The following is a 17,576-nucleotide window of genomic DNA, read 5'->3' as shown; positions in this document are numbered from 1 at the left end:
ACAAGGTACACACCCACACACACACTAACCTCTGCTCTATCTCATTCCACTGCAAAATTGGGGGTTCACAAGAACTTTGCCATCTTTCTAATATTCTGTTTTATTGTTACTGACAAGATGTTGTGGCAAATTTTTTTTTTACCCAATGTCTTTTTCAGAAAAAATGCCTGAAACTTTTCTAATGAATAGATTTGTCATGAAACATACCTTATTAGTATTGTGCACTTTAAAAAAAGGGGCGATCGACCAGAGTTGCTACTGGTGGGATTTGATCGATCACTTGGCATCTCAATATAGAATGGGCCAGAGTCGTGTCTGGAACATTATGCTCCCAACATGATGGATAACCTCATGCTGTTCCAACGACATTTCCGGGGCAAAGGCGTAGTCGCGTAGATGTGCACGCGAGATGGGATGAGCCATACTGCCATGGCCGGCGCGCGCACACAAAGTTGATGCAGATCTGAATGCACGGCGGCGAGGCGGCAATGGCTGCGGCCTCTCGTATCGTAAAGCCAAACAGTAGGAGTTGGTGGAACTGTACCCGGCACGGGGCAAGAGGATTTAACCGCCCAACCTCTGCGCGTCCTTGCACTGATCGCTCGGGATTCAATCGTACACAGCAGCCATTAGATTTTAACCAAGCATATGCAACTGCTTGCTTGGATCTGATGACCGATGCTGATTTCTAGAAGTAGAATAATGACCTTTTTTTTACACCCTGAGAAGTTGTATGCTGCTTGCTGACCATGTGTCAACTTAACAGACCTGTAATTCTGATGTTACTGCATAATTATAAGCACTCTATCTCACTAGGCTTATGTTGAGAGTCAGCATAGGTCCATATGGAAAAACATGCGTACACACATTTGATGTGCCCCAGCCCCCAAGATTTGTAGTCTTGTGCCTTGTCCCTTGTGCAGAAAACTCAAAACGCTTTGACGCATAGCACAACCTGGGCCCGAGAGGCTGGATAAGCTAGCTGCATAAGTTACGGAGCTAGAGATACCTTGAGACACACTACAACCTTGTTCTTTGTCCTCCTGGGAGACCTTCCAAAGCAGCAAGCCGCAACGCCACCCATCACATCGCCGATTCGCCGTGGCCTGGAGCATGAGAACAAACAAAGCTAGATTAGTGCGTGTGGGCCTTGTTTAATGCTATAATCCATGGGGCATTGGAACCGGGAGGGAGTTCAGGAATATTGCAGTGTCCGCGAGCGTGCTAGGCTCTTCGAGATGATTAAACTACGGGCAACATGGCAACGCAAGGCTTGCTGGTTCTACAGCTTCTTCTCATGCGTGTTGCCGGCAGGGCAGTGCAGGGGGCCTAGGGATCCGGGACCGAGGTGTTGTGTGAGGCACCGTCATTTTTCTTTGACATGATCGAGAGTGGCAATTTTTTCTTGTTTATGATGTCATTAACGGTCAAATTTGTTGCTAATACCGATGGTTCGTACTGGCTCTGGATCGAGTGCGTGGTTCCATTTGGAATCTGTTCTTGAGATGTGAAATGCCGTTAGCTCCTACCAGTAGTGGCTAGCAGTACTTGGCACTATCTTGTAGTAAAAGTGAACTCTTTTTAACAGTTAGATCGCACTTGGACTTGCTGAACTACTGTCCTCCGGTTCTACTACACATTTGCACTTTTCTGAACTAATGATCACATTTATACTTTTATAAGTAGCCGAAAAAGTGCAAAAGATGATTCCTTGTTCTTTTCTGTTATTATGGACCAGAAGAAAGCGCTACCTTGCAATAGATGGCATGTGGATTTTTATTTTTTTAGAAAAATGGCGACTAATGCTAAGGCTGCAGCTTCACACGGCATGCCTGCATTGCATCTTCTTGGATACCTCATGCAGTCATGCTATTTGAGACATGAGAAGCCTGGGAAGCAGGCGGCTGTTTGGTGCTCAATTTGTGTTCTTGTCCCTTCCATGCCTCATGATTCACAAGATCCTCCTGTCTTTCCCCGCCTCTTTGTCTCTCGCAGCTCATTCGCTCATCCCAGATGCCATGGCATGATGAGCATCAGCAGCAAATTGCAGTTGCCTGCTCCATGACCTTTTGGTCTTTGAACGATCTCCCAGGGATATGATGTCATGATGGAAGTCGTCAAGAACAACCGAACTGTTTATATGATACTCAGACAATACCGAACATTCTTTTCCTTTTTTTTACCCCAGTTTCATCCAATGGAGCAGAAAAGGGTCTGAAACTGAACCCTGCCGGAGTCTTTCATCCGGCTGAATGCTGCTCTCCAGGCGCGTGTTCAGTCTACCTGCCGTGAAGCTGTTTGAGCCATTGACAAGCGCGTGTTTACTTGCCACCCTGAACGTCATCATCGGATCAAATTCTTGACTAGCAACGTAAATCTTATCCTAAAACCGACGTGGTAACAGCTTCATGGAAGGTGATCTGCTGACGTGCAAGGCAAGTGCAGCCGGCCAACGACTCTTGGTTAGTCAATTGCTTGATCCGCGTCCGGAGTAACACCTGGTGTGAGTAAAACAACACGTGATGTTACTTTCCTGAAGGATTAAACAAAATTACAGTAGTAATCGCGACTCTGGATCGAGGTTTTACCAGCTACTACAATATTGTCAGTACTGGTTGCTTGGAAAGGGCAGATGCAAATCCAGGTGAAGTGACGCGGCTTCTCTCATGTGACCTAATTCCCCGTGACATCACCGGTTGCCGAGCACCAGATGCTGCCACAGAACCAGGAGCTTTCAGGCGTTTGGACCCATACGGAAAATCCAGGAACCGTGGTTGACTGGTGACTGCAGGCTGCAACTTGGTTCGATGATTCTGCTTTAACTAGCCTATCCATGCACGCTACATGTGTGTGTGTGAGAGAGATGTTTGTGAAGGTAAACGAGTCAAACATGTCTGCGAGACTGCAGGTTGTTGTTCACCAAGAACGTGCACATCCTAATCCGGGACGGTGGAAAGAGGAAAGCAGGTGTCCGTGCGCCTTTTTCAGTTTTTGGACAACTGGAAAAAGGCAGAGATGTTGGTAGTAAGTTCGTAGGTGATCGGCGTTTTACGTGGGCTTGGGATCAGGGCAAAAAGGGGTCAGCGTTCCACTTTGGCTTTTGTTTGTCGAGCTCTTTGTTTTTTGTGTGTTTTGTGCCGTGGATGCCAAGTCTAAGCGAAGCTTGTGTGAGAATTCTGTTGGATGCGTAGAATCAGCATCGCAGTTGCCAGTAGAAGACGGTTCCCTGTGACATATGCGGTGAAGTTAGAAAGTAAGAATTAATTCGAATTCTAAGACTTTTGTATGCGAATCCTGTGGAATGTGATCCGCAATTAGTTTAGGGTAATATATAAAATTCGTGCGTCTGGCTGTTAGGCGTTGGACAAGTTGATAATTTTTTGAATATATATATATTTGTACTAGACATCCGTCACAAAGATCAGAGTGGCGCAGCGGAAGCGTGGTGGGCCCATAACCCACAGGTCCCAGGATCGAAACCTGGCTCTGATAATTTCCAGTGGGTTTTAAATCTTTTTTTCTGCGTCTCTCTCTGTTTGTTTTCTTTTTCGCTATTGTTTCACACATCCTCCGTCTAACAAGGTACTGTACGTGAGACCGTGACAGACAGAAGGGGTGTAACCACGCATCTTTTTCTGGTAAGAGCAAAAGTTTTAACAGACTTGAGCGCATCTGGATTCTGGAGTTCTGATTTCTGAATCGCTGCGATAGTGTAATCGCTTCGACTTGCTCTACCCTCAATCTAGGCCGGGTGATCTGATCTCTTGATTCGTCGAGATTTACCGGAGGATCTGGAGCCATAGATGCAGCCGAACTTGCGATAGTAGCTCTGGATCAGCAGACGTGCAGCTCTGGCAACTGGCATTCTGCAAAGGTGGCGTTGGCAAACTACTAGTAGCAAATGGAAGTTGTTAGCTGAGCAGAGAACACGATAGCAGCCGGCGTCGACTCGCTTGCAATACTTGCGAGTCCGACAGCTCGGCGTCCATGGACCATGGTCCCAGAAAGGCGTTTTGCAAACACAATCAGGATTCAGGATGCACTGATCAAGCATCCATGTCCATGTCACGAATGCAAGAGGCACGCAACACCACGACAAAGAGATCATACATCCAATTATTCTTTTCTTCCTATGAAATTGAATCATTGATACATCATACACTCAATTACTCAAGATGTAACTGCAAAAAGAAGGGAATAGAAGAACCAACCTATGGCATGGACTGATACAAACAGCTGTTACAGAAAGTATCATTTACACCATGACACGATCACACATCTCCAAAAAACTTCACATCATGGCATGATCACCACATATCCAAAAAACATTACATCATGGCACGATCACCACATCTCCAAAATTTCTCACGAACAATGACTTCAGAAACTATAAGAAAAGGCCGTCCCAGTCGTGACAATGTTGTTCAATGCATCATTCCAGGCAGTATGTCATCGCAGTTAGTCTCAACCCAAGAAAGACAAGTGAATGCTTCTATTGATCGCTGGTTATATATCATGTATGTCTGACTATATATACGAGCTGCCACAACCAGGAGTACATCATTCCAACACCACAATAGAATGACACCATAATGAGAGGTAGGAAGGGGAGTCTATCACCTAATACAAGATGGTGAAATACTTGAGACCACAGTTCTATAGCTGCAATTCCCAAAAGATAGCTTAAACCAATCCATCCAATGAAGCTATTCTTCTTCACTGTACTGCCTGACCGATTTACTTTCTTTCCTTCCTGGTCAGAGTTTGCAGCAAAATGGGACGTAAAACCTACCCACATGAGGGCAGCATAGGTCAACAGCAGCATCACCTTTATCAGGTACTCTTGGTTCTCAAACAGCAGCGGGAACAGAGAGTAGCATGAAACTGCAGACAATTTGTTTAAGCAAACAGTCAGTGTTTGAATTGCCTGCTAGACAGGTTTATCACATTTCTGACATCTCAATCACTATATTAGTATATTACTACGAAAAAAGAAACATAATATGGGAACTATTGCATATACTGAGGCAGGCAATATGGAAAAAGAATCTTTTTTTTCTTCGTGGAAAGAAAAGGTACCCAGGAACATTGTTTCAGCTTTTCATGAAAAGTTGCAAGTGAAAGTGCGGAACCGAGTAAATATTGGAGCATAACCAAGAGTAAAACATACCTATGGACAGAAAAAAGTAATGCCTGGCATCGTGCAAGTTATCCATGGCAATTAGGGCAAGCGGAATGGTGAAATGAAGTGATGCTTTCTCATGTACATGCCATCCAAACATAAATCCACATGTGCAAGCATATGAGACCCATCTAATAATATGCTTTGGTTGGGGATTAGAGAATGCTTTGACAAGACAAGGAGTCATGGCAAGAATGACCATTAAGAATGTAGTAATTGGAGTGACCTGCAATCCATTAAGTTCAAAGATATGAAAACTCTCGTTTCATTGGAACAAACAAAAAGAACAGATGGAATGGATGGTTGAGAGAACCTTGGGAAGAACAGCGAAAGGAGATGAATCACCAACAAGCCCCCCGGTAAATGAAGCTTCAGGTATGGCAATATTGAAGCCTAATCTTCTAAGAAGAAATGCAAGGATCTTGTCAAATATTATATAGAATACCCAAAAGTTTGGGGCCCAGTAAGCATGGCATAGGCCTCGACCAAAGGGAAACAATCGGCTAAAGAGTTGTTGAATCTGCAAAAGTATTAGTGCAGTAAGAATTGTAGTCATGTTGAAAGCAATACCACATTTATACATGTGAAACATATTGATATGATTGTCCACAACAGCAAAGGCATATATTATTACCGTGTTGTATTATAATGAATGCCCTTGAAGCCAAACAAAAAATAAAGCGTGATAGACAGAAGGGTGTATACTGCTAAAGGCTAGCACTAATCTTCCAACAAAGTTCAATTTACCCAGCCCCTTGTGTTGAAGAGTGCAGAGTTCTGAAAATTTATAATCTACAAGACTCCAAAAGCTTTCATTTGGCACATGGCACTAATGGCACAATGGTAAATCTTGTATGGAAACACTATTTAGCTCAGGGGTTGCAGACAGACCAAGGTTCACAACATGGTCTTACTAAGAAAAACTTCACAGCTAAATTAGGGGATTTAACGCAAGCTTAAACATGTATCATAAGAAATTTGGTAAAACTGCTACATAGTGCATTATTACTAACTTATAAGCCTTCTCTACAGATTCAACTTTGAATTAACTCCAGGAAAATTGCAGATGTTACAGAAAATGTCTGTATTACAAGGAATGCCATCATGAAGCCAAATTGAGAATAACACAGATATATATTGCAAAGTGGAGCACCAAAATCCTGATGACGTTAAAGAGTGTTTAAGAGTGCAGAGTTCTAAACATTCAAATATCCTAGCATGATAATTCAAGAACTCATTTGGCAAAACAATTAATAATAGAACAAAAATGCAGAATTTGCATGATGGGTAGCTGTACGGGAACATCATTTTAACTTAGAGCTTGCAGACAGAACAAAGAATCAGCATTAATCTTATTAAATAAAACTCGACAGCAATCATCACAACTAAAACCAATGTTAACTGTTAGGGGGACCTTGCTGGAGTTCCTATCATAAGAAATTCGATAAAACAGGTACATGGTAAGGTACTCAATTTTAAACCTTTTCTACCAGATTCAATATCAAATTAAGCTATTAACTGAAGTAACTGCATCAACTCTTCATAAGCCACCTTTCCTACTCTCATCAGAAACTAGAGGTTTAATAATAATCAGTGTATGGAGACAACAAAGATGCCGGCAAGTTGTTCAATCAAAACTGAATCAAGCAAGCAAGCTCACTTACCTGTCCATAGTACACGAAGGGTGCAAATGCTGCGGCAAAAACAGCAGCCACTCCAGCACCCATCAACACCAGCCTTCCTAACCCCTTCACGACACCTCGGCCACAGCAATAATGTCGGAACAAATACATAAAGTACACCGGCGCAGCGACGAGGAACAGGTGCTTCGAGCACAGCAACGAAGCGAACACCATTCCCCCGGCAAGATCCCACCCCTGCTCGAGAAAGTACAGCGATAGCAGCAGCAGCCCCATGAGGAATCCATTGTACTGGAAGTGGACGTGGTCGACGGCGAGCAGCGCCGGCGACCACAGGACGAGTGCGAGAGCGAGGAACGGCCGCTGCCTCCGACGCGCGTCCCTCGCCAGTAAGAGGACGGACCCGAGGAGGAGGAGATCGGAGAAAGCGACGGTGAGGCGGAGGTAGAGGAGGTGCGCGAAGGGCGGGGAGTCGGGCACGGGGACCGAGACGAGGGTGGCGTCGACGAGCGGCGCGGGGAGGGAGAGGAGGCGGGAGAAGTAGGCGAAGAAGGGCGGGTAGTCGAGCGTCCACTGGGAGGAGGTGTCGGTGTACCACTGCCGCGCGGGGAGCGCGTGCGTGAGGGCGAGCCAGTAGCGGTGGACGTCGAAGTCGGTGGAGCGGTAGGTGGGGACCAGGAGGAGCTTGACGCAGGTCGCGACGGCGAAGGCCCAGGCCGCCGCCGCCGCCGCCGCCACCGGCGGCGAGGTGCTGGCGGCCATCTGGGCGCCGCGGGTGTGGTTCGGGTTGGAGATCTGGGAACGGGAGTGGTGGGGTTGCGTCCTACTACGGGTCTTGGGGTTTGTTGGGCCGCTACAGAACGGGCCCAGTTTTCGTGCCGTGACGTGATGCCGTCGGCGGGCGCATTTTGGGTCGGCGGCGCGGGAGTTCTGTGCCGGGCACGGAGACGGAGACGACGCTGCTGCCGAGGCCGAGGAGAGCGGGGCCGTCGCCACTCGCCAGCCGGGCGTTGCTCCCCCGGCTCGGTGGCGCTGCAATGGCATCTGAGGTCCGGCAGGGGAATTGCAAGGACCAAGGAAGGACGTGGCGCGGAGCACGCACGACCGTGTGGGAAGGAAGGTGCGCACGGTAGCGTTGGGCTGTAGCCCGTTAAGGAGCCCAATCGCGATCTGGGCTCGGGATAACGGAGATGTTGGGCTTCCAACACAGAGCCTCTTTCTCTAGAACTTTTTTTATTTTTTATTTTAGCATTTTGCAAAAATATATAGTCGGCGGAAGGTCCTTACCGTAGCCCAGGCGGCGGTTGGGTCGATGGAAAACCTTACCGCCAGCTGGGTGCATCCCTCCGCACCATACTTTTAAAAAATCATAACTAATTCATATTAACTTGAATAGAGATAAATTTTATATGAAACTTGTAGATATCGACGCGATCTACAACTTTGTAGTTAAAGCTTTTTTCATTTGATGTCATATTGGTGCTTAAATAATCGATACAAGTTTCAGATCTAAAATTCAATTTTTAGATCTGAAATTGGGCAGCACACTTTTAAAAAATGATAACTAACTCATACGAGCTCAGATAGAAATAAGCTTTATATGAAAATTATAGCCCTCGACGAGATTTACAACTTTGTAGTTCAAACTGTTTTCATTTGGAGCCATTTAATTGCTAAAATAATCGATACAAGTTTCAGATCTAAAAATTGAATTTTAGATCTGAAACTTGTGTCGATTATTTGAGCACCAATATGACATCAAATGAAAAAAGTTTTTAACTAAAGTTGTAGATCTCGTCGATATCTACAAGTTTTTTTTTGAAACGTAGATATCTACAAGTTTCATATAAAGTTTATCTCCATCCGAGTTGATATGAATTAGTTATAATTTTTTGAAAGTGTGGTGTGGAGGGGTGCACCCCTTTCGCCGCCTGGTCCGGCGGTAAGGCCCTTTCGCCGGCCCAGCCGGCGACAATAGTCTAGTTTTGCAAATTTTTTTAATCCGACTATATATTTTTACAAAATGCTAAAATAAAAAATAAAAAAAATAAAAAAGTTCCTTTCTCTAAGTTGTGGCCTTTGTTTTGCATCGCAATAGGCTCAGTCGGGCGGGCCATGTTTGATCTAAAAGCCTCAACCGCTGCCACAGCTTCTGATTGAATTCCCCCACTCCCCCGCGCGCGACTTCTTTCCTCGGCTGCTTCCCGCTAACAGGCGATTCTCCCCCAACTCTGCCAATCCCAAACCGAAGAGAAGCGACCCCCCAAAACGAAGACGAATAAACATGAATCGACTCATGACCATGTTGTATGCTTGGATTCACGCTCAGACCTGCTGAATTTCATGCGGTTTCGGTGCATGGTGTTCATTGTTCAGACATTCAGAGTTTCAGACTATTTTCGTTTTTTTGTTCTTAGGCGATTTTGGCAAAAATAAAAAGGCATCCCTGACAAATTCGATCTTTCTTGTTGCTCTATTCGGCCGGGAAGACGATGGGGAAAGAAAGGAAATGGCAAGGCAAAATTCAGATAATGTACTCTGGATTTCTTCAGCTACATTGCTCAATCGTCCGACACATTTTTACACAAGTACTTTGATTTACTGGAGATTTTTTTGAAATGAGTCAGCAGGAGAGCTGCTGCTATATTAAAAGAGAGGAAAAGCCTGACGGGCCGTATATAAACGTACTATACAAGCTATACACTCGCATCCCCAAAACGGGGAGGCAGAACTCCGCTATGATAACTAGTACAAAACGGACGCCTAACCTGAGAGAAAGTCCCCCAAGTATTTAGCTCCCGCAGCAACCCACATCGCAGCTTGGTTCTTGATGCCGTCGGTTATCTGGGTAACCGTCTTGTCTTTGCGTTGGAAGACCCTCCGATTTCTTTCTAGCCAGATCTCCCAAAGAACGAGGATAATGAGGGTCCGCAACCCTTTCCCCCGTTCTCCCCCGCAATCGGGCTAGCCAGTCCAAATTAGCCGTGTGAAACTGCAATCGGCGAACAGATGATACCCTATCTCCTGCATCGTGCTACAAAGGGCGTAGGTTGGGTTATTGGTCCATCCCCGACGTTGGAGTCTGTCAGCTGTCCAAATTCTATCGTGCACGGCCAACCAGCTGAAGAATTTGCACTTTGGTGGCTCCCATGTTTTTCAGATTAGATTCTCGAGATTAGTTTGTCATGGATCCTATGAATTGTACTCTGTATGCCGATTGCATGCTATACTTCCCATTCGGCGTGAATTTTCATGTAATGGTGTCCGAGATACCTGGCGTAAGGTGCATGCAGTTGGTCTCAACCCATAGTCGGTAGTACTCAGTGAAATATGTGGCAGTAAATCCTTGATGAACAAGGTTTAAATCTCTTATCCACGTGCGATTTGTGACTGCATCATATAGTGTCCTGTTCTTCCTTCTGGAGATATGGTATAGATCTGGTGCAATGTCCCTTGGCCTTTGTCCACTTACCCAGCCGATGTCCCAGAAGGAAGTCTTGTTGCCATCTTCCACTATGATCTTGGTTCCCGTCGCAAAGACTTTGCGGTCCGTTTGGGAGCAAGGGATGTCCTGACTATCCTAGGAAGGTCCTTCATTTATCCAGTCCTGCCAGAGCCACCATAACCGTAAGGCCCTGAAGAATTTTACGAGGTGTAACACACCTAGCCCTCCTCGCCTTCTAAGCCTTGCAGACCACGTCCAATTCACTTTGCGCCTGTGAGCGGCTCCGTCCCCGCCCATAGGAATTTCCTTCGCTTAGCATGGATAATCTTCAGTATCTCTTTGGGCGCTTTGAGGGCCGACAGTAAGTAAACAGACTGAGCAGCTAGTACCGATTTGACCAAAGTGAGTCTCCCAACTGTCGTCATGTTTCTACCACTCCAACTATTTAACTTGGCCACAACCTTGTCTAATAAGGGTTGGAAATCTACAGCCTTCAGTCGTAGTGTGGATAGTGGTAGCCTAAGGTATTTGATCGGGAAGACTCCCCTCCTCGTCGGTAGATTTTCCAGTACCACGTTCAATTGCACGCCTTCGCAACAGATGGGGACGATAGTCGATTTGCGAAAGTTTGTTTTGAGACCTGTTGATTCCCCGAAATTTTCCAAGATGTTAGTTAATCAATTTCCTCTTTTCTTGGTGCAATGAATAATGCCGCATCGTCCGCGTACATCGAAATATGGCATGAGGGCGTCCTTCCGCGTAGTCTGGTAAGGATGTTCATATCTATTGCTAATTGCAGGATTCTTTGTAGAGGATCGATCGCTATAACGAATAGCAGCGGTGATAATGGTCGCCTTGCCTCAAACCACGGCCATATTTTATTGGTGGGTTCGGGACGCCATTTAGGAGGACGCGTGAGGAAGAAGTAGACAGAATGGTCACAGTCCAATCGCACCAGCGAGCGGGGAATCCCAAGTGACACAGAAGTAGGAGAAGGTAGTCCCATCGTATGGAGTCTAAGGCTTTAGTGATGTTCAATTTAAGAAAAATAGACAGCACTTTGTTTCTACGATATCTTCTTGCCGTACTTCGCACTGTCATAAAGTTGTCATGGATACTCTGCGTCTTAATGAACGCGCTTTGGCATTTGGAGACAATTGGATTCATGTGGGGTTGTAATCTCAGTGACATAGCCTTTGTGACCGATCTTGATGAACGAGTGAATAACGCTTATAGGCCTGAAGTCCTGAATTTACTGGAGCTTGATGCAGATTCTTCAGGCGATCAGCGCATCATCGAACGGCTTGAGCCACTCTTCTCCGTCGATGTACGAGGCGTCGAGGAATGGGCGAACTTGCGAGTCGTCGACGCTCCGGGCATAGGCCACCCTGCCCGCCACGTTCGCGCCGTCTCCGAGACATCCATGCTCGCCGTAGAAGACGGTTCTGAGAATTCATGCACAAACAAGTTAGAACTGTCAATGTGGAGTTGCAATTGACTTGAAAAAAGAGAATTTCTAGAAAAAGAGTGAAAACGAGAACCTGTTTCTTCTCTCATCGCCCCAGTTGTCCCATCCCGCTGATGCCACGATGCCCGGCATGTAGGTATACGCGAAGACGACGCGAGAGTAGGCTTGCCACGCCCTTCCGAGCAGGATCCAGCCTGTTCCTTGGATTGTGCAGCCGACGAAGGAAAACCCGGTGTTGTTCTCTGGAAATTGGCGAGCCTGTGCGGTGATTGCGCCATTGATGGAGTGCTGGCCTTGGGGCAATTCTTCCGCGACGCTGTTGAGCGTGGAGTTCTGAAAAATTAAACAGGTTAGCACCTCAGAATGCTCCGGTTATTGAGATAGCAAAGCAGCGTGATAATCACCTCGTATAAGGATCGTCCATCCCCGAAAATGAAGTCAACGCTTCCTTCGATGAAGCACTCTTTGAAGTAGTGTCGGTGCTGTTCGTCAAGAAGAGTGTCTTGAGCGCCGAAGAAGCCGCAGCCGCTGAAAGCTGCCTTGTCACCGCTGATCCTTATGGCAACCGCTTGTGCACCTTCAGTTCCAGGTTTCGGAGCTGGTGCTGCATTATGATGAAAAAAATCAGAGAGAGAACATCATGCCTGCAACGTTTGCTGAAGGAAAAAAAAAAAGAAAAACATCAAATGGCAGCACGAAAGATTACCTTGAAGCTTATGTTCTTTGCAACGAAGCCTGGTGCATCGATATGGACAGATGCGCTATTGCGAGTGCCTTTTGCAAAGTTCGCCGTGTCGTTCCATACGATCGTGGTGGCCTTCATGCCTTGGACCTGGAACGTGACGTTGGGCTTCTTCAGTGTCACCTTCTCCCTGAAAAGCAGAAACGCACGATGATCAGCGAATTTCACATCACATCAGTGCTGTACTGTGCACTTACACGTAGATGCCGGCGTTGATCCACACGATGGTCCTCTTCTGGCTGTTGTCGGGAATAGCGTCGACAGCTGCCTGCACTGTTGTGTAGTTGCAGCAGCCGCTCTTGTCGACGCAGAAGACCGCCGTGGAGCTCGTCTCGGGCGGCGGGAAGCTTGGTGGGAGGAGACACGCCGTGCTGGCTGTTGGCGAGAGCTGGCAGAGGAGGAGCACGAGTGCAGCAGCTACGCCTGCACGGATCATCTTGACTCTTGAGGTGCTTTTGTGAAGTTTTGATCAGAAAATTTCCAAGGTTTGAGAGATGAGTTGCTAAGCTGAAGAAGCCTGGAGATGATGTGCAGGACTCCAGGTCCTTTTATACTGAGAAATTGAGATTGGATTTGAATTTTCAGATAAGCAACACGGCAGAGTACAGCATTGCAAAAACGAAAATTCCATTTTCATTTGTTCCTTTTTTGCTTCTTGTCACGTTCAATCTCACCGACCTGCATCTACATTGAGAGAGCTCGCATTGCAACAATGGCTACTGCATGACATTTCCAAGCTCAGCTTACCATTTTGATCGTTGGACGGCTCAGCGCGTGATCACATTTTCGATTTGGGAGTTCGAGATAAGCAACGCGCTTGCTGCAGTGCTTGCAATTTGCAAAATCCATTTTCGTTCCTAGACTGCATTTTGGTTCCTGTCAAGGTCACCGCCCAAGATGAATTCAGAAAGCCCGATCGACAAGTCATCTTAATTTTGAAAATGGCAAGATAAGGAGTAGGATGCATGTGGCGCCATGCCGCGTGAACGCGCTCCATTTTTCACATTTTAATCTTAGATTTTGTTTTGTTTTGTTGTTAGTAGCAGCTACCAAATGCTCGTGCATCGTGGCAACAAATTCTCACGATGGGCCTACTAGTGGTAATCTACATGTGAAACAACAAAGAGGCATCGGCCCATTTCACTATATCAGCAACAATCACGATCGCCACATGCAAGCCCTTGGATTAAGTAACATCGACAGCTGAATTTGATTCCCTGTTGGTTTTGGCTGCAATTGGTTCCCTAAACAAAAGTCACACTTTTGCTTTTGCTGGCGTCGTATATTTTTATTATATTTTATGTGAAACAAACTTTTTACAAACTGTTTTAAAAAGTAAAACTGCTGCTAGTGAACAATCGACGCCTGCTAGTTGTTACAACAGTATGAAAGTTTAGTTGATACACAGTGTGCCCGTGGTCCGTCCCCGGCGTGGACTGGTGATCATCACCAGCGTCGTCTGCCAGTCGCCGTTCCGCGCGTCCTGGCTGGGCACCGGCACCATGCCACGCCTCCACATCTTCAGTTCGTCGACGGGCGGTGGTGGCGCTGGTAGCCTGGCTGTCCGTGTACGCCGCTGCTAGGATCCGTACGTCGCTGCAGAGGTAGCAGCGGATGACGAGGATCACTACTGCAAAATACCAGGAGTTAGTCCGAGAGGCTTGGCCATGAGAGATTTTTGCTGCACGCTTGCACTGTCACTGAACACCGCTAGGCGCTAAGATGAGAACAGAAGAGTGGACTCGTTACTTGGCTAGGACTTGGAGGCAGCAATAAGAGGATGGAGATTGGTTGACCTCTGCGCTCTGCGGCTGCCCCTGTCACGCACTCTGACCCATCGTCCACTTCGATCCTGCGTCGCGGAACTGCATCAAGAGAATGGCAGCGCTTGGGGCTGGCGGGGCGACGAGGCTTCCCGCGTCCGTGGCCAGCGGGCTCGCCGTTGAGCCCGACGCCCCGACCTCCGCCGTGGCGCCATCACGCTCGCACGGTCCGATCCAGGTCTCCGCCCCTCCGCCGTGGCGCCATCCATCTCCCGCGCGGCCGCGCCTGCCAGGCGAGGAGCTACGTGGCGGACGAGCAATGATCTGGGCCGTGTGGGTCGGATCAAACGGCCGCCAGACACCCACCCTTGGCGTGGTCGGTATTTCAAGTACCGTACTCCACCCCTGATCATCGCCTCCGTTACCGCGCGTGCCTTGCTGCGTTCCGGACGCCGCTTGCTCCCCTCCCTTCCGTCCAGGAAGCATCCAATCGCGCTCTGATATGCCCGCGCGCACCATCGCCGTTGCCCAGATGCATGCGCAACCGGCAAACGAGGCCTCCAAGGGCGAGTTCGCCGTCGCGGTCGTCGGCGAGCGCGGGGCCGACCGCGCGCGCACCACTCTGAGGCGGGGAGAGGTTTGTACCGCGCAGGGAGCGAGTCCGGTGCAGCCGTACAGGTCCGACTCGGTCGCGGCACCAACTTCTAGTTCGACGTACTAAATCTCGTTCTCAAAAGCCACCGCGGCGTGGCTCCGTCCATCGAGCTCGACGGTACGTGTTTTCGATCGCGGGATGGGCATGATGGGCTCCTCCACCGAGGGCAGCTCGCTCGCGACGCCGACGATAGGCGAGAGCAAGGTGGCCTGCCGCGGCGGCGGCTGCGTCGAGTTCGGCGCCACGGTGTTCACGGTGACGGAGGGCTACGAGATGGCCGAGGTCCTCGAGGGCGGCGCGCTGCGCGTTCTGGGCAGCGAGAGCTTCTTCGACGCGAGTACGTGTACGCGGAAGCACTTCGTGGACGTGCCGGGGAAAACCGAGGCCATGCTCCTCTTGATGTCCGTGCTCGAGGAGCATCGCCGCATCGTCGGCATCCAGAGGCTTTTTTAGTTTCATGCACGTGCGAGTCCGACGCGAGACGATCCTGTCGAAGCGAATGACACGATATAGGTAGACAAACCCTCGATGTAATCTGATTGATCCATGATATTTGATTGACGGAGACTACTAATGAAAGGTTGACGGCCGGCACGGTGATTTTTTCTTTCCTCCAAAACACACAACAATTACACAGAAGTTCATATACGGGCGTGCACTCATCCTCATAAACGCATTATACTCAAACATGACTACATGAGTATACGTGCTAAGAAACAAATGTTGGTCGTGGCTTGAATCCAATGGCAGCCATGGGCAAAGAAGTTTATTTGGAGACTGGTACAAGCTTCTTTCAATTTATCTCCTCCTTTAAACGTTAACCACATGTTTACCGATTGGTTAAAGGGGTAGACAGGAAAATTAAGTATCAAGCCTTCGTGGGGGCATGTGCTATGTGTTGGGCAATTTGGATCAACCAAAATGATGAGAGACACGAGTTCTTTCATCTATGCAGGTAGTGTTCAAAGGAATGCATTGGTGCTGTTATTGGACGCTACTACAAAAGGAAGGAGAAAGACCCATATAAACTGGGGGTGTTGTGTGCTTGACAATGCGGTCATGGAAATTTTTGCCTCAAACGGCTGGTGTTTAGTAATAGACTACCTTTTTTTTGACATAAGCATGATGTATGCCATGATTGTCTTCTTGAGTTCTTTCACTTTCATTCGGACCATGATCTTGTTTCATTATTTGTAATAATGGACAGCTGTATGTATCAATCGATGGCGGGCACGAGCATGGTTTTGTGCTCGTGGTGGGCGGCGGGTGCTGGCACAGGTGTGGTATTTTACTCGCGGGTATGGATATCTGGAACCTGTATCCGTACGGATTTTACCCGTTGCTATTTATGCTTGTTTGTAATAATGGACATATATATGTATCCATCGATGCAGATGCAGAGGTTTTTTCTTTTTAAAAAATGGTCTTCGACGCGAGCTACGCGGCGGGAGCGGGAACGCCGGAGCCGGGACTATACTACGGCCCCGTTTGGTAGGGTTTCTCAAAGTGCTTCTCCACCGGCTTTTGATGAAGCCCTACCAAAGGGTCAATTTCAAAACGGCTTCACCACCAAAGCCGTGGAGAAGCCGCAAAACGGCTTACACTAGAGAGGAGAAGCCGAAAAAAGTGGCTTCACCGGCTTCTCCTCTCTCTCCAAGCATTAAGTGATCATAAAATTACATATATTGCCATTGAGAAGCCGTTTTACCAAACGTTTTGCAAAACGGCTTCAGCTTCACTAAAAAAGCCACTCCACCGAAGAAGCCGAAGTCGAAGCCGTTTTATGAGAAGCTGAAGCTCTACCAAACCCTACTTTTTTCTTTTTGAGGGAAGCGCTAGCCGTTGTGCGTTCTATGGGCCTTACTGACACAACTAGGCCTCTTAAAGCCTCCGTCCGGTCTAGTAAACAAAATAGGCCCACAAGGTTCCTCCGCGGTCCACCGCGCGCACGCATGCGGCCTCTCTAAACATCTCGCTTCATGATTGCTGACCAACGGACCTCTCGCTCGACCCATAAAAAGGTTTCCGCTTTTAGATGAACCGGCCAACATTGAGCCATGCTCTATTTCGTTTTTTAAAGGCAATTCAGAAACGCCAGGCATACGTTGGAGTTCGAAGAAAGAAGTAAAAATGGGCCGGCTCATGCTTCCAAAATGCATAATAAGATCTTCAAATTTGCTAATTAGTTCACGTGGGATCCAAATCTAAAGTATCCATATTAAACTATTTACGTAGCACACTAACTGTGTATTGATGTGGACCTGACATGACACCTATCTTCTTCCTCTCTCGCCTAAATCTCCCACCGGCAGGCAGGGAGGTGAGTTTATTAAATGGACTAATTAATTTTTCAAGATATTAAATTTAAAACAAAGTAATTATCTTGTACTAAACGTGATATTAGGAAGAAGTATATTTTATCGGAGAGGATAAAAAAGTCAAACTAATCAAATCGCTTCCGAAATATTAGAATGCGAGCACATGAGAAGCAATTCATTTGTCATGACTCAAAGGATTTTCGCTCTAAATGAGACCGTTGACACTGATGTACTTTGCGTCCTTCCTAATTGGTGAGCGGTGATATTGTTTGACGATTTTCATGTTGGTGAATCGGGATAGAAATATTTTATCAACACCTAAATCGATTACCACATCAGGAAGGGGATTAATCGCAAATATAT

At 47.3% G+C, this 17,576-nt stretch overlaps 2 protein-coding genes and 1 non-coding gene across 3 annotated transcripts; 1 reads left to right on the top strand and 2 right to left on the bottom strand.

The window, feature by feature from the left end:
• The first annotated feature begins 3,420 nt into the window (after positions 1–3,420).
• TRNAM-CAU (transfer RNA methionine (anticodon CAU)) lies at positions 3,421–3,492 on the top strand. Its single transcript has one exon. It is a non-coding gene; the product is annotated as a tRNA-Met (tRNA).
• Positions 3,493–4,472: 980 nt separating this feature from the next.
• Positions 4,473–7,632, bottom strand: LOC117833419 (dolichyl pyrophosphate Glc1Man9GlcNAc2 alpha-1,3-glucosyltransferase). The gene is made up of 4 exons (XM_034712897.2): positions 6,847–7,632; positions 5,496–5,702; positions 5,171–5,408; positions 4,473–4,884 (listed from the first exon to the last, which is right to left on the bottom strand). The coding sequence occupies exons 1-4, from the start codon at positions 7,582–7,584 to the stop codon at positions 4,514–4,516; spliced, it is 1,554 nt and encodes a 517-aa protein (XP_034568788.1). The 5' UTR covers positions 7,585–7,632; the 3' UTR covers positions 4,473–4,513.
• A 3,886-nt stretch (positions 7,633–11,518) lies between these two features.
• On the bottom strand, positions 11,519–12,913 carry LOC117856157 (probable pectinesterase 8). Its single transcript, XM_072291424.1, has 5 exons — positions 12,675–12,913; positions 12,446–12,607; positions 12,140–12,350; positions 11,809–12,068; positions 11,519–11,712 (listed from the first exon to the last, which is right to left on the bottom strand). The coding sequence occupies exons 1-5, from the start codon at positions 12,911–12,913 to the stop codon at positions 11,544–11,546; spliced, it is 1,041 nt and encodes a 346-aa protein (XP_072147525.1). The 3' UTR covers positions 11,519–11,543.
• Positions 12,914–17,576: the final 4,663 nt, after the last annotated feature.

Source organism: Setaria viridis, chromosome 1, assembly GCF_005286985.2.
Source record: "Setaria viridis chromosome 1, Setaria_viridis_v4.0, whole genome shotgun sequence".
Lineage (NCBI taxonomy): Eukaryota > Viridiplantae > Streptophyta > Magnoliopsida > Poales > Poaceae > Setaria > Setaria viridis.
This window is presented reverse-complemented; position numbering and strand designations above follow the sequence as displayed.

Excerpts from the sequence above, each read along its gene's own strand:
- LOC117833419 (XM_034712897.2), bottom strand. The coding sequence starts at position 7,584 with ATGGCCGCCAGCACCTCGCCGCCGGTGGCGGCGGCGGCGGCGGCGGCC. Across the intron at positions 5,703-6,846 it reads CCTTCGTGTACTATGGACAG|ATTCAACAACTCTTTAGCCG; the intron begins GTAAGTGAGCTT and ends ATACTTTTGCAG. Across the intron at positions 4,885-5,170 it reads TTACTTTTTTCTGTCCATAG|TTTCATGCTACTCTCTGTTC; the intron begins GTATGTTTTACT and ends AATTGTCTGCAG.
- LOC117856157 (XM_072291424.1), bottom strand. The coding sequence starts at position 12,913 with ATGATCCGTGCAGGCGTAGCTGCTGCACTCGTGCTCCTCCTCTGCCAG. Across the intron at positions 12,351-12,445 it reads GTTGCAAAGAACATAAGCTT|TCATAATGCAGCACCAGCTC; the intron begins CAAGGTAATCTT and ends TGATTTTTTTCA. Across the intron at positions 11,713-11,808 it reads GGCGATGAGAGAAGAAACAG|AACCGTCTTCTACGGCGAGC; the intron begins GTTCTCGTTTTC and ends ATGAATTCTCAG.